General features: G+C 36.8%; 2 protein-coding genes across 2 annotated transcripts; one reads left to right on the top strand and one right to left on the bottom strand.

Annotated features, from left to right (window-relative positions):
* The first annotated feature begins 289 nt into the window (after positions 1-289).
* LOC104084800 (LRR receptor-like serine/threonine-protein kinase ER2) lies at positions 290-2,203 on the top strand. Its single transcript, XM_009588749.4, has one exon. It carries the CDS (start codon positions 719-721, stop codon positions 1,901-1,903), a length of 1,185 nt encoding a protein of 394 aa, XP_009587044.1. The 5' UTR covers positions 290-718; the 3' UTR covers positions 1,904-2,203.
* An 8,384-nt stretch (positions 2,204-10,587) lies between these two features.
* On the bottom strand, positions 10,588-11,076 carry LOC138907589 (uncharacterized). Its single transcript, XM_070198192.1, has one exon. It carries the CDS (start codon positions 11,074-11,076, stop codon positions 10,588-10,590), a length of 489 nt encoding a protein of 162 aa, XP_070054293.1.
* Between the last annotated feature and the right edge of the window lie 3,075 nt (positions 11,077-14,151).

Genomic DNA, 14,151 nt, shown 5'->3' with positions numbered 1-14,151 from the left:
TGTTGAGAAGAGAGGAGCAGATCGTTTTATATCTTTTGTCAGGGGTGTAATTGTCATATTATTACGAATTTTTTGTGAGATGGCTACCAAATCAAAAATTTTAAAAATAGGGTACAAGTTAAAATGTGACACAATTATAGGGTAAGGCTTCAAATCTCCGGATTAATACCGGTCTGGACCGATCTGGAACTGGATCAACCCGGCCCGTTAAAGACCCTTAGCCTGCACCCATCCAAACCCAATTAACAAACAAAATAAAAAAGATATCCTACATTAATTATAACGAAAATCAACCACAAAAAAGAGGGAAAAAAACACGAAAGATGTACAGAAAATCATTAACCTGACCCTAGTTTTCTTGTTGCAGAGAGTCACTGCCACTGTTAGCTGTGCTTATTGCTCTTTCTTTCTTCCGCCATCTTTCTCTCCCAAAACTCATATAGTGTATTCAACAAGATTCACTCAAATATCAAAAAAAATCTTTTTTTTTCCATTTGATAGCTGTTGCTTTTTTCAGAAGCCACTCATTTTCTCCTTATATCAAAAACTTCTACTTTTTACAAATTTGATGCTGTCTCCATTAAAGCTTTCACGAACCCAATTTGCTCATTTCCCACGAGAACTCGTTGAAGCTTCTCACGGAAAAGCATTACCCAAAAGTCTCCACTTTTATACTATATAATCCCTTATAGTACTCATTCTCCTCTTCATCTATACAATGAAGATCAAATTATTGTTTCTATTTTTGGCTCATGCAATCTTTTTTCAGCAATGTGTTGCGATTCTTGAACCAATTGATTTCTTGGCATTACAAGCAATTCACAAAAGCTTGGATGATTTACCCGGTTCGAAATTCTTTGCTTCTTGGGATTTTACTTCCGATCCATGCAACTTCGCCGGAGTTTATTGCGATGGTAATAAGGTGATTGCATTGAACCTTGGTGATCCCCGGGCCGGGTCACCGGGTCTTACCGGAAGATTGGACCCTGCTATTGGTAAACTCTCTGCTTTAGCTGAGTTCACTGTGGTTCCCGGCCGGATAATCGGAGTACTGCCGGAAAGTTTTTCACAGTTGAAGAACTTAAGGTTTTTGGGAATTAGCCGGAATTTTCTATCTGGACGGATTCCGGCGGGTTTGGGTAAGCTCCGGGGGCTTCAAACTCTTGATCTTAGTTTCAATCAGCTCACCGGAAATATACCTTGGGCCATCGGAACAATTCCGGCATTGTCCAACGTTATTCTCTGTCATAACCGTCTATCCGGTTCAGTGCCGCCTTTTGTTTCTCAGCGGTTAACCCGACTCGATCTTAAACACAACGAACTTTCCGGCTCGCTTTTGCCAATGTCACTTCCTTCCTCGCTTGAGTATCTTTCATTGTCATGGAACCAGTTAAGCGGTCCGGTCGACCATTTATTGTCTCGGCTAAACCGGCTGAATTATCTCGACCTCAGTTTAAACCGGTTCACGGGCTTCATTCCGGGCAACTTGTTTAGATTTCCTATAACCAACCTTCAGCTACAAAGGAACCAATTCACCGGTCCGATTTACCCGGTCGGTCAGGTTACAATTCCCATTGTGGACCTTAGCTTCAACCGGTTGTGGGGCGAAATATCACCTTTGTTCTCGAGTGTGCAGATTTTGTATCTGAATAATAACCGGTTCACGGGTCAGGTTCCTGGTATCTTGGTAGACCGGTTATTATCGGCTAATATACATGTTTTGTATTTGCAACATAACTTCCTGACAGGGATTGCGATTAATCCGGCAGCTGAGATTCCGGTTCGTAGCTCATTGTGTTTGCAGTATAATTGCATGGTATTACCGGTTCAGACACCTTGCCCTTTGAAAGCCGGGAAGCAGAAAAGCCGGCCTACATCTCAGTGTGGGGAATGGAGGGGGTAAAATGAAGAAATAACACAGAATGTTATTGGATAATTTACGAGGGTTTTTGATTAAATTTTTGTGAAATTAAGGGGTATAAAAATAAAAATCCAAAATGTGAATAGAGAAGACAGATTAGAGTAGCAGGGTAAGAGTTGATCAGTTTAGTTACTTGTAAGCTCTTTTGGGAGCCAAAAATTGTGACTAGCAATTTTTGGCATTTCTTGGTAATCAGATATACGGATTTTACCTTATTAATTATGTTGCAAATTACTACTAGCTTTTTTTGAAATGGAGAAAAGTTCTTTCTTTTTATTTTTAGTTTTGTTGTTAATAGATTGATCAAAGGATGTTCCTCTGAATTCCTTCAATGTTCTCATCTGAATATTCTTCTGCATTAATTTCTTGTTCTTTTGTTCTTGTTTTGGTAACGTTTACAAGGCAAGGTTGTGCGGTTTGGGTAGTGCTGTTTTCCTTTTATTCCTGATTACAGCAGCCTTATTTTAGGGATGGGAGTGAAGTGGTAGGAGATAGAGTGGCTTTTTCCTGTGTTTGTAGCTTTGGGAGGGGGGAGGTGGGGATGAGACACTGAACTGCCAGTTATACATGATACAGATTGGACAGCCACAATACAGCTGCATTCGAATTTTTTGTTCTTCGTGGTACTAAACATAGGGACTGTTTGTTTCTTTCAGTAAGGCCAGGACCATGGTAGTCCATCTCCGTTTACCGGCCCATAAGAATGTCACGAAGAAGAGTAAAATGATAAATTTAAAGTTAGAAGATTCAAAATATGAAAAGAAAATACAGTCATATAACATGAAACAGAGGGAGTAATAGTTTTATTTCTAATACAAATGTTAAATAGTTAGGAGTAATTGTTTCTGATTTTCCGTAGAATACGAATGCAAAACCAGTTTTTCTTGAACTAAAGCGAAATGCCAGTAGAGGGAGTACTCTGTAACTCGGCAGGGGCAGCTGCGACGCCGTTGAGCAAAAGAAATGACTGTAGTGTTGTAATATTACACCCACTGCGAAGAATAATAACGTTCATCTTCCATTTTCTCCTTGTATCAAAATTTTGTGTAGTTTCCATTTGCTAGTTTTACAAGTTCTTTTGATGATTTCCAGAGTAAAAGAATGATGCGATTTATTAGTATTTTTCGGAATTTCCCTGTAGGAAAGAAGGGGATGTATTTTTTTTTTTTCTATTTTAAGAAAAGGAAAATCTTATTTCCCGAATCATTGTACATTTATTAAACTTTTATGAAAGTAAGGGGTAAAAAGTAAAAATTCAATATGTGCTTAAAGAGAAGAGATTCAACTAAAGGGTAAGAGTATTCAGTTTTATTTGCATGCTTTTTTGTGAGCCAAAATCGTGACTAGCCATTTTTTGGCATTTCGGGTAATTAGATATACTGATTTACCTTAATTAAATATGTTGCAATTACTAGTAGCTTTTTTAAAGATGGAGAATCGTTCTTTCTTTTCTTTTCCTTAATAGATTGATCAAGGGATGTTCCTCTGAATTGATATTTCAATGTTCTCATCGGTATTGTGCTTCTGCATTAATCTTCTTGTTCTTTTTGGGGTTATTGTTTTGTAGTATAAATCTTGCTTCTGGCTTAGTGCTGGCTTCCTTTTATTCCTGTTTACAACAGCCTTATATTTCCGATTAAAGTGGACTGATAAGGATACAGTAGCTTTTGTCTGCGTTTGAAACTTTGGGAGGGGAGAGGTAGGGATAAGACACTGAATTGCCAGAGACAAATTATACGTGATCCAAATTGTGGACAGCCACAACACAGTTGCATCTTAATTCCTTTGTTCTTTGTGCTATTAAACTTAGAGACTATTTTGTCCCTTTGCTAATTTCTTGGTTTATGAAAAAGCGCTCTTTCAGTTCTATTTTACCCAGCAATATTTCTAATTGACACGTGAGTTTAAAAATGTACACCCTTAACATGTCACTTTACTATTGTGGTACTAGGGGTGTTCAAAACCAAACCGAAATCGAAAACCGAATCGAAACCGAAGCTTAATGGTTTATTGGTATCGGTTTAACGGTTTAACGGACGGGGAACGGATTGAAATTTTTTTATTAACGGCTTATCGGTTTGGGGGCGGATTATTCAATTTTCTTAACGGATAATCCGTTAACCCGTTAAGAATATATATATATATATATATATATATATATATATATTCAAAAACCTTTCCACTTCTTCCAGTACTCTATCTCTAAGTTCTAACGCCTAATTCCTAAATAATCAGAATCCTTACGTACTATGCATCAGAAGATCCCAGGCTTGGCTTAGCTTAGCTTATTCTCCCACCCTACAACAAGATTGTTTAAGTTGATGTCTATGGTTCACCTCTGCTTTTGTTTTTTAAAACTAATGCATGTTGTCTATGTTTAATAGAAGAACAACAGTGTTGTGCCACATCTTTTTTCACTCTACAATACATGACACTATATTATTCTTATGTAGGCGTTAAAAGACATGTATGTCTGGACTCAATGTATAATTTTCTATTCTAAATTTGTATGTTAGGCGGTCAGCAAATAATTAATACACGCAATATAGATTGAATTAGACCGATAAACCGCCCAATAACCGCCCGATAAGAGCTAAACCGATACCAATTCGCCCGATATCTTATCGGGTGGCTAGCGGATTAATACATTTAAAAACCGATAACCGTTAAGCCAAACCGTTAAGAGTAATTAACCGCCCAATCCGCCCGATAAGCCGCCCTAGGTACAAGAGCATATATCATGAAAAGTAAAATTTGTTTACCCGTCAGTACACTTGAATTTGCAACGTGATTCATAGAAAAGCGAATTGATTTGACCCAAAATTATTGAATAAGTAATAACAAGATTATAAAATGAAATTAGAGGAAATACAAGTCTGGCTATGAACTTAGCCTCTATGGTGGCAAAGCGTGAACAATATTCAAGAATAAAGACCGAGAGTTGTGTTATAAAATGAGAGCAAAATGTAGTTTTTGTATATAGAATATTTTGTGTCATACAATGGATGTTAATTCCCCTATTTATAGCTCTATTTCGGAAGACAAGATCCCCAAATCAAGCTCCTCTTGAATGAGAATAAAACTGTCATTGATGGCTGCATAACGGTTGGCTATAAATGCAGATATTTTCTGTAACGGCCGCTTATTGAATGCTACCCGATGTCAATACTTTGAACCTTTATCGTCGGCTACTGTCTTCGGAACTCATCCATCGTTTGTCACATGCTTGCAACCGATATTGACTAATTATTGACTCACATCCTACCTGTCTTCAGCTCCACGGGTCTTTCCTTCATTCGTCCAACTGTCGCTAACCAGTTTTACCGTATACAGATAGTCCTCCTATTTTTTGGTGACTATACTTTAGTGTCACCGTGAAATAGAAAAAACCTCTTTCCTTAGCAGGCAAGTTTCGGAACAGTTTCTGACATTTGAAAGGACGCATATCTCTCTGCATTTAATGACACGAACACGTGTTACCCCACGATTTGGCAAATATTTTTGCTAGTTCTCAAGGTAATTATGACCACGATTTTTGCCGTCTATATCTTCTCCACTACTCCTCATTTTCACTCTTTACCTTTTACAACTTCTTCTTCTCTGATTTATCTTAGAACCCTACTGCAAACTTCAACTTTTTCATTTCTCTTCATAAATTTCTCACTATCATGTCTTCTAACACTTCTGCCTTCGAAAATTCTGTCTTTCTCTTCGGTGGAGGTCCAAAGAAGAACAAAACCTTAGAGGTTGATGTCGAGTCTGAACCTCCAACCATAAACACCATCATACCTCTTCATCTTAGCACGAAATCCGACCTTTAAAAATAAAAAGAACCTACAAATCCCAAAAGTGGCATGACACTGGCCTGTTAATAGGTATCCTTCTTCCGTCTGTCCTCCTAGCATTCCTATCGTGAAGGAGGATTGTAATTGGAACAACATTGAAATTCACACCCCTAGCGAGGTAGAAAGAGCCACCTTCTCCAAATCAGGGTTAATGTATGTTTATACATACCCTTTCACTTTGGGCCCTTTTACTTTGAGAGTGTGTGAAGGAATCGACCCAATAATCTTAGAATTTTGCCACTGGTACCAAATATGTTTGGCACAAGTAGGCCCTTCCATGTGGCATACGGTGGCTTGCCTCCGCCAGTTGTGTTATGAGACCGGAAAAATCCTAACTCTTACACACATGATGAACCTCTACTCCCCAAAGTTCTTCCATAGGGGTGTGATAAAACTTAGCAAATGTGGTCATCATGCCCTTCTCACCAGCGTCGATGATGACAACGACCATGGATGAATGGAACGGTTCTTTATCATTGCTATCAGAGACATCCTCCCGGCCGCAGCACCTGCTCTTCCTGAATCATCGAATCTTTTCTGTAAGTGTTCAAATATCATTTTTCTTTTCATGTTCAGAAAGACCTTCCTTCGGTACTAACTTTATATTTTTCTTACTCCATCTACTCACTAGAAACCACCACGGGTTCAAGATATGGCTCAATGGGTATAGAAAACTTTGGATATTACTACACCAGAGTCTCGAAAGTAGAAAGAAATAGCTCCCAAATATGGGTGGAAAGCCAAAAATCATGGTAAAACTAATTCTTCTTCCCTTATTTAAATCTTTCAATATATCTTGGAAACAATTTAACCGTCTTCTTGTGTCACTCACGACATCCGAAGGGATCCGTCATTTGCCCGACATCGAGGCTCTCGATAACCCGGTGGAAGCCGAACTGTTACTGCAGAATGTCCTTAACCAAAGGAGATCTCGAGAATCGACTCGCACTTTCGGTGAAGTTACCTCCTCCCGAAGTCCCCAACCCAAAAAAGGAAACCAAAAAGGAAACACACCTCCTCGGTTGAGACTCAGGAGAAAAGAATAAAAGAAACACCAACCGGACCGGCCACAGTGGTCCTTGATGATAAAGAAGGAGCCGATGATGAAGAGGATCCTCTTCAGAGAAGAAGAAGATCTTTATCAGCTCAACCAGATGCTTAGTCGAGAGAACTTCAAACTCCACCACCAGAAGAAGTTCAAGAACTCTGGGGGAAATGGAAATAGCTGAAAACACTTCATCTCGTTTTCGAATTCCCACAGTCGCTTATGCTCAAGGGAGTTTAATTCCTGACATTTTTCCACCACCAACTTTTGAGCCGATAACACTTACCTCTCCATCTATGCCAGCTGCTTCTTCTCCACCGGTGCCATCCGAACAAATGGAAGATACTCTTACTCCATGGTCTCCCGACCAAGGAAATTTGGGAAATACTTATTCGGCATCCACTCAAGACCCTTATGGAAAACGAAGTATCATTCTTTCGATTTCGAATGAGTGCCATATACTTTCCAAGCCGGTGGATCTTGCCAATTATATGAAACCCCTAATCTCAGGAAAAGACTAGAGAAAGATGGATTCTCTCTCCGGTGAATGTTTACTAAATAATAGCATGTACTGTTCGGTACAGGTATCCATCAAACTTTCTTCTATCTCTTTTACATTTTTACTCTGCATTAATAATCTTAACTCTAACCTTTTTAGGGCAACTTTCTTGCTTCCGAGGGCCTGCAAAGGTTGATCTTGGACAAGTAAGAGCTTACTTCGGAACGAGATAGGATTTTGGTTGAACGGAATCAAGTTGTCAAGCGCCTTCCGATGCTGGAAGAAAGATTTGCTCAAGTAGATGATTGCGAGACTCGATTGCAGCAATCTGAAAAAGACAGAATGGCTCACAGCTAGGAAGCTGCCCAACTACATGAAAACTTTAAGGAAGCAAAGGCTAAGTGGACTGGACTGCATGACACCGTGAGTGCTGCTGCAGCGTGCGAGTCTGCCTTTATGGAGCAAGTTGATAACTTGGAAGCTAACTTACTCTCCAAAACTGAGGAGGCTAATGCTGCCGAGGATCAAAGAGCAATGATGGAGGAAAGGCTCAAAAGAGTCATGGAGCATTAATTCACATCACGACAAATGACGAACTTGATTCCAGAATAAACATTGTTAAAGCCAAAAATGAAAAGCTTCAACCGAAGGTTAAAAAACTCCGAGCCAAACTCCAAGATCAGGAAGATTCTTTCCCCTTCTAGAAGACTTACGCCATATACCATACGAAGAGGAAGACTTTGGAGGAGGCCAAAGAGGGAATTACAAACATTGACAAATGCATTGCCTAGGCCTGTGACCTGGAGACAACTGCTCATGAGAAGCTTCCAGCTCGGCCCATTGCTTCTGATTCTTTGAATACTAACTCCGAGTATTCGGGAGCCGAAGGAGAAACCAAAGAAGATGAAAGCCTTGAACAAAAAATGGAACAACCTTCTCCCACTAGAGAAAACGAAGACTCTTCCCTCCCTTCGGGTTCTGGTATCAAGAACTAATGTATATATTTTTCTTTACTTTTTGTAATTATGCCAAAAATATTTACTAAGCTTGGCATATTAATTAATAAAAAAAATTCTTGCTTAAGTATTGTGCGAAAATATTCTTTTTCAGTTAACTACCGACAAAGCTTCAGAATCTTTTCATATGTGATATCTTTTGATTCCGGGCGTAAACACTTCCGGAATCTACTCTTTACTATGAGGGTTTCATAAGAGAAGACTCTTATGCTTACGGTGCTCTTGAAGAGGGCGTCTCTTATTCATTCCGGCATAAGTATTTGAAGTTTTTGTTAACTTTCAAATGATAAAATAAATTAACTTATCATTCGGACAAAAAATAAAATAAAAATAAAAGGACTTTTATTTATTCCCTCAATCTTTAAAAGTACATTTACATAAATATCCTTTTGCTTAAGTAAATAAAGATGCCAATACATGTGGATAACTTGTACAACTTATTTCTACGGGGCTGATCATGTAGTCCCTGGTCCAGATAAGACATTGATTCTGGTTCTAACAATCCCTGGTCTTCGTAACACTTTTAATGCCTTGTCATGTATTATTCCTCGTAACACTTTTAGTTCCTTATCATGTATTATTCCTCTCCCCCCCCCCCCCAGTGTTTGGATGCTAAGTATGAGAATTCGAATACTAGAAGTCTTGTCGTTATTGACGTCCCTTCCTTCGTAGTATGCTATACATTGCCGCCTCATTAATGGAAATAACTTACGGATGGTTAAATAATCTATTTCCAGAGGCTAATGGAAACAATGAGAGTTTTGGGAGATGAGATATGCTATCGAGCCAAAGATTATTTAACCATTCACAAGCTAGTTGGCATACAAGTTGATCTACACAAAATTATTTATACTCATGCTAAAGTGAAGGCATTAGAGCTTTCGGTTATTGATTCACCAGTGCAGGCAAATGATTATCTACAAATTGCATCTCTTATGGAGCATACTTGCCAATGATCATTCCTTTCTAGTATGATTTATATTGTTGCCTCATTAAAAACCTTGTCAGAAAAACTCAATTGGGATAAAAACTAGTTGAAGGATAAAAGAATGCAGCGCATACTTTTAGTATCAGCAAGGATCTTTAGCAATAATTCCTTTTGAAGTAAGTCACGTTCCAATTGCTTGGCAATTTAAATCCATCTTGATCTTTGAATTCATATGAACCTTTATTAGTTATAGCTAAAACCCGGTAAGGTCCTATCTATGTTGGTCCTAGCTTCCCGGTATTAAGGTCCTGAGTATTTTGAGTTACCTTTCTCAGAACCAAATCCCTAACTTTGAAATATCTGAGATTTTCTCTACGGATGTAATATCTTTTCATCCTTTGCTTTTGTGCTAACATCCTCATATATGCCAGATTCTAGTGTTTTTCAAGCAAATCTAGTTTAACCAGCAACACTTTATTATTTGTTTCTTCGTTTGTTGGGGAAAACCTTAAGGTCGATTCACCCACTTCCACCAGTATCAAAGCCTTTGAACCGTAAATAAGTGAAAATTGGGTTTTACCTGTGCTCGACCTCCCTATGGTATGATATGCCCATAACACACCCAGTAACTCATCTAGCCACTTGCCCTTAGCATCTTCTAACTTTTTTTTAAGGTTTTAATAATTACCTTGTTGGTGACTCCGCATGTCCATTAGCACTCGGGTAGTACGGTGAAGATGTAATTCGTTTGATCTTCAATCCTTCCAAAAACTTTGTGGCTTTGGAACCTATAAACTACGACCCATTATCACAAAAAATTTCCTTTGGTATTCTAAATCGGCAGATGATGTGGTCCCATATAAAATCGATTATTTATCGTTTGCCGATCTTTTGGTAAGCACGTGCTTCAACCCATTTAGTAAAATAATCAGTTAAAATGAAAAGAAATTTTACCTTACCGGTCCTTGTGATAAGGAACCAACTATGTCCATTCCCCATTTAATGAATGGCCACGGTGACACCACCGAGTGCAAAAGCTGTATTGGTTGACGCACTAACTGTGCATGACATTAAAATTTATCACACTTTTGTACAAATGTCTTTGCGTCTTTCTCCATCCGAGGCCAATAATAGCCAGCTCTAACTAACTTGAGAACCAACAATTCCGCACCGGAATAGTTCCCGCATACTCCTTTATGAACTTCCCTCATCATGTAGTCAGCCTCTGATGTCCCAAAATACCGAGCCAATGGTCCTTGGAATGACCTCCTTTATAATTGTCCGTCAACAAGATAGTAACGAGCCGCCTTGGTCCGTAGTGCCCGGGATATTTTTAGGCCTTCAGGCAATTTGCTTCCCAGTAGTTGTCCACATCCAACACCAAATGTAATAATTGAACAACCGCACCAGAATCAGAACCTTTCATTTTTGTGGACGAACCTAAATTGGCTAATGCATATGCCTCCACATTTTCCTCTCTTGGAATGTGGGTGATTGACCACTCCCTGAATCGGGCCAATAATTCTTGAACCTTGTTCAAGTATTGTTGCAAGCGTTCCTCCTTGGTATCAAAAATTTCATATATTTGGTTCACCACCAGCTGGGAGCCGCACTTTACTTCGATAACCTCGGAACCTAGCCCCCAAGCTAATTCAAGTTCTGCAACCAAATTCCCGTACTCGGCTTCATTGTTAGTTAATGGCACAGTTCTAATGGCATGTCTCAGGGTTTCCCTAGAAGGGGCGATCAATACTACCTCGAGACCAGACCCTTTTACGTTGTAAGCTCCATCCGTAAATAAGGTCCAAACTTCCGATACCATTCCCGATATCAACACTGCTTCTTTAGCAACTACAACAATAACATTCCCGAATGCAAAATTCTTTCAAAATATGCAAACCCAGTTCTTCTTACACTAAATACAAATGCACGTATTTTATATTTTTTTCAAATATCAATAATAATTTGTGTTGGTAGAGGGAGTAGCACTACTTTAATGTGTACTCTGCCAACTTTTGCTGTGGCAGCTGCAACGCCGCTAAGAAAACGTAATGAATGTCGGTCCAATAGTAGTAATGAAGTATTTACTTTCACTGTTTGATTATGGCCTCCCTTCCGGGAGATTAGCCAACAAAAATGCTCCTTCTACCCTTCTGTCTGTAGATGTAGAATGTCCTGTACCAAATTATTTTTTTAAAACAATAAGATTGAACTTAGTATAAAAATTAGTAACATGTTTTAACTTTGAATATATAACTCGAGTTGAAAGTAATGGTGTAAAAAATTGTAACGACTATATACTAACAACGTGCAAACGCAATGAATCTTCTTCCACAATCGCCATTCAAAACCACATGCAAAGCCTAAACTGAGGATTTCTATAAAGGAATGTGAAGAAGTTAGGACATGAACTTATACGTGAACTTATAGTTGAATTCAACTTATCTATACTACATTAATCTGGAATTTCACAATAAATGCGTTTTTATATATGATGTTATCTAACTAATAAAGTGAACACTCACAGTATTCTTTCTCTTATTGTAAGTGCAAAATACATGAAAATTACCGATGGTATCACAATTGAGTGAAGTGGCCTAAGCTAAAATGATGATTACACACATGTGATGTTTGTTTGAACATTACGAAGTCCTCAATTTCCGTAGACGAGGTCTTGAGAATACAAAATACGTTGTCCCAACTGTTTCTTTTTTGGAGAGGCAGCAAGTGCTACTCCATTCCCATGTCAAGTTAAGCATTGGATAATCAGTTACGTGCACAAGATTTTGTCTACCCATTATTACAAATTAGCTTGTACGTGGGTGGGGCTATATAGGTTCTAACGCTTTACTTTTTGTCTCAAATTTATGCAAATTCACTTTATGCAGTCTCTGTCTACGATAAAAATTGATTTTTATAAGTGAATATATATTGCCTATCATATATTTGTATTTATTCGGATCGGTATATTTTACATTCCTTTTTCGGAAAATAAAAATTTATCCTAATTATTTGGTAAAACTATATATCGAAAATATATATGTCTATATCGAAACCTATGATTTTATTTTAAAAAATTTAATAATCGGTTCATTTCGATTTGATTCGATAATCTGTGACATCCTACTTAATACAAATAACTGGGATCTTTAGTTTATTGAATAATCCAAAACATAGTAACTTCTTTACTTATAATGCATTTTCATGAGAGGAGCAAAAACAACCATTTTAAAATATGACAAATGCTGCTAAACATAACCTAGTTGTACTTTTCCTATAGTTTGTGGATATATAAAGTTTAATATTAAAAAATTTAATTAACTGTGGCCGCATTAATTCTAAATAAAAGGCAGTAAAGATTCTCGATAAACGAAAATGTCAATCATGTCGAAACAGAGTAGTTACTCGTTTAACTTGGTTGTTAGGTTGGGAATTGTAGGTCCAAATCCCAGCGGCTCAAAAATGTGTTGAGAACAATTTCCGTAATTGGGCTCACTGACCCATTTTAGGTCATAGATTATGAACTTTTATGAAGAATTAACTTAAATAGCCGCACCCCTAACCGCTTAAATTTTTTTAAAAAAACGGCAGATGTACAATATATATGTACAAACTAGGGGTGTACAAATAAAACCGACAAACCGCACCAACCCGATAATCCGATTCAAATCGAGAAAAAAATCCGACTATGGTTTGGTTTGATTTAGTTTGATGTTGGATAAACAAACCTGACCATATTTGGTTTGGTTTGGTTTTAACTAAAAAAAGTCAAACTGAAACCAAACCAACCCGACATTATATGTATAGAAGTTTTAAATATATTTAATATATAAAAATATTTATGGTTGTGTAGTTTATAAATATTTCTTAAACTTTTTTTTTAGTTTTATCTTTTAACGTATTATTTCAAGTTTGGACTTATAATTTTTGGATGCTCCAATAAGTTTTATAGTCCATAAATGTTAGTAACTCAAATAAATCCTAAACTAAAATCAAATCAATACTAATGCTAATAAAAGACATTCAATTCAATTGTACTATGAATGAAAATAGTGTTGGATATCTATTTTTTTTAGTTTTTTCATGGTTTAGATAAAATGTATAACTTATTTTTCTTTTAGTGGTTAGTCATGTAAATAATAGTACTTATTGGTCATAATTTTAAATTAGGTTTGTTTTCATTATGGCTTATTTATAATATTTTTTTATGCGATTTTATTAGTTTTATTGTTGAATATTTTAGTACAATGCCATGACTCATCTCATATTTATGTTATTTTATTTAAAAAAACCTTATATAGTTCTGTCTTACTAGGGTTAATTAAAGAAATATTTGGAGCAATTTTACGTTTTGTTTTATGAAGACTTTATAAAAAAAAATCCGAAAAAATTCGAAAACCCGAGATTAAAAACCCGACTTTTATTGGTTTGGATATGTATTTAGATTTAATAACACGATAAAATTGGTTTAGTTTGGTAATTAGAAAATCTGAACCAACCCAACCCAACCCAACCCATGTACATCCCTAGTACAAACTATGTATTATATGTTATAATCGTTTATAATTATTAGATAATTATTATATATATATATATATATATATATATATATATATATATATATATATATATATATATATATATATATATATATATAAATAAAAAACAAACAGTGAATTTGGATGGCTATTTATGTAAACATGCTTTCTACTATTACTTTAAAGGGATCTTTACACAAATAGCCATCCATATTCATTGTTTACTTTTTCTAGTCATATACATAGATTATATATTGATTATATACGATTATACACATATTAAAAATATATTTTATATATATTATACCTCCGCCGGCTATTTTTAGTTTAGGCGATTGAGTGGGCGGCTAATTGGGTTA

Source organism: Nicotiana tomentosiformis, chromosome 1 (genome assembly GCF_000390325.3).
Source record: "Nicotiana tomentosiformis chromosome 1, ASM39032v3, whole genome shotgun sequence".
NCBI classification, from domain to species: domain Eukaryota; kingdom Viridiplantae; phylum Streptophyta; class Magnoliopsida; order Solanales; family Solanaceae; genus Nicotiana; species Nicotiana tomentosiformis.
This window is presented reverse-complemented; position numbering and strand designations above follow the sequence as displayed.

Excerpts from the sequence above, each read along its gene's own strand:
- LOC104084800 (XM_009588749.4), top strand. The coding sequence starts at position 719 with ATGAAGATCAAATTATTGTTTCTATTTTTGGCTCATGCAATCTTTTTT.
- LOC138907589 (XM_070198192.1), bottom strand. The coding sequence starts at position 11,076 with ATGGTATCGGAAGTTTGGACCTTATTTACGGATGGAGCTTACAACGTA.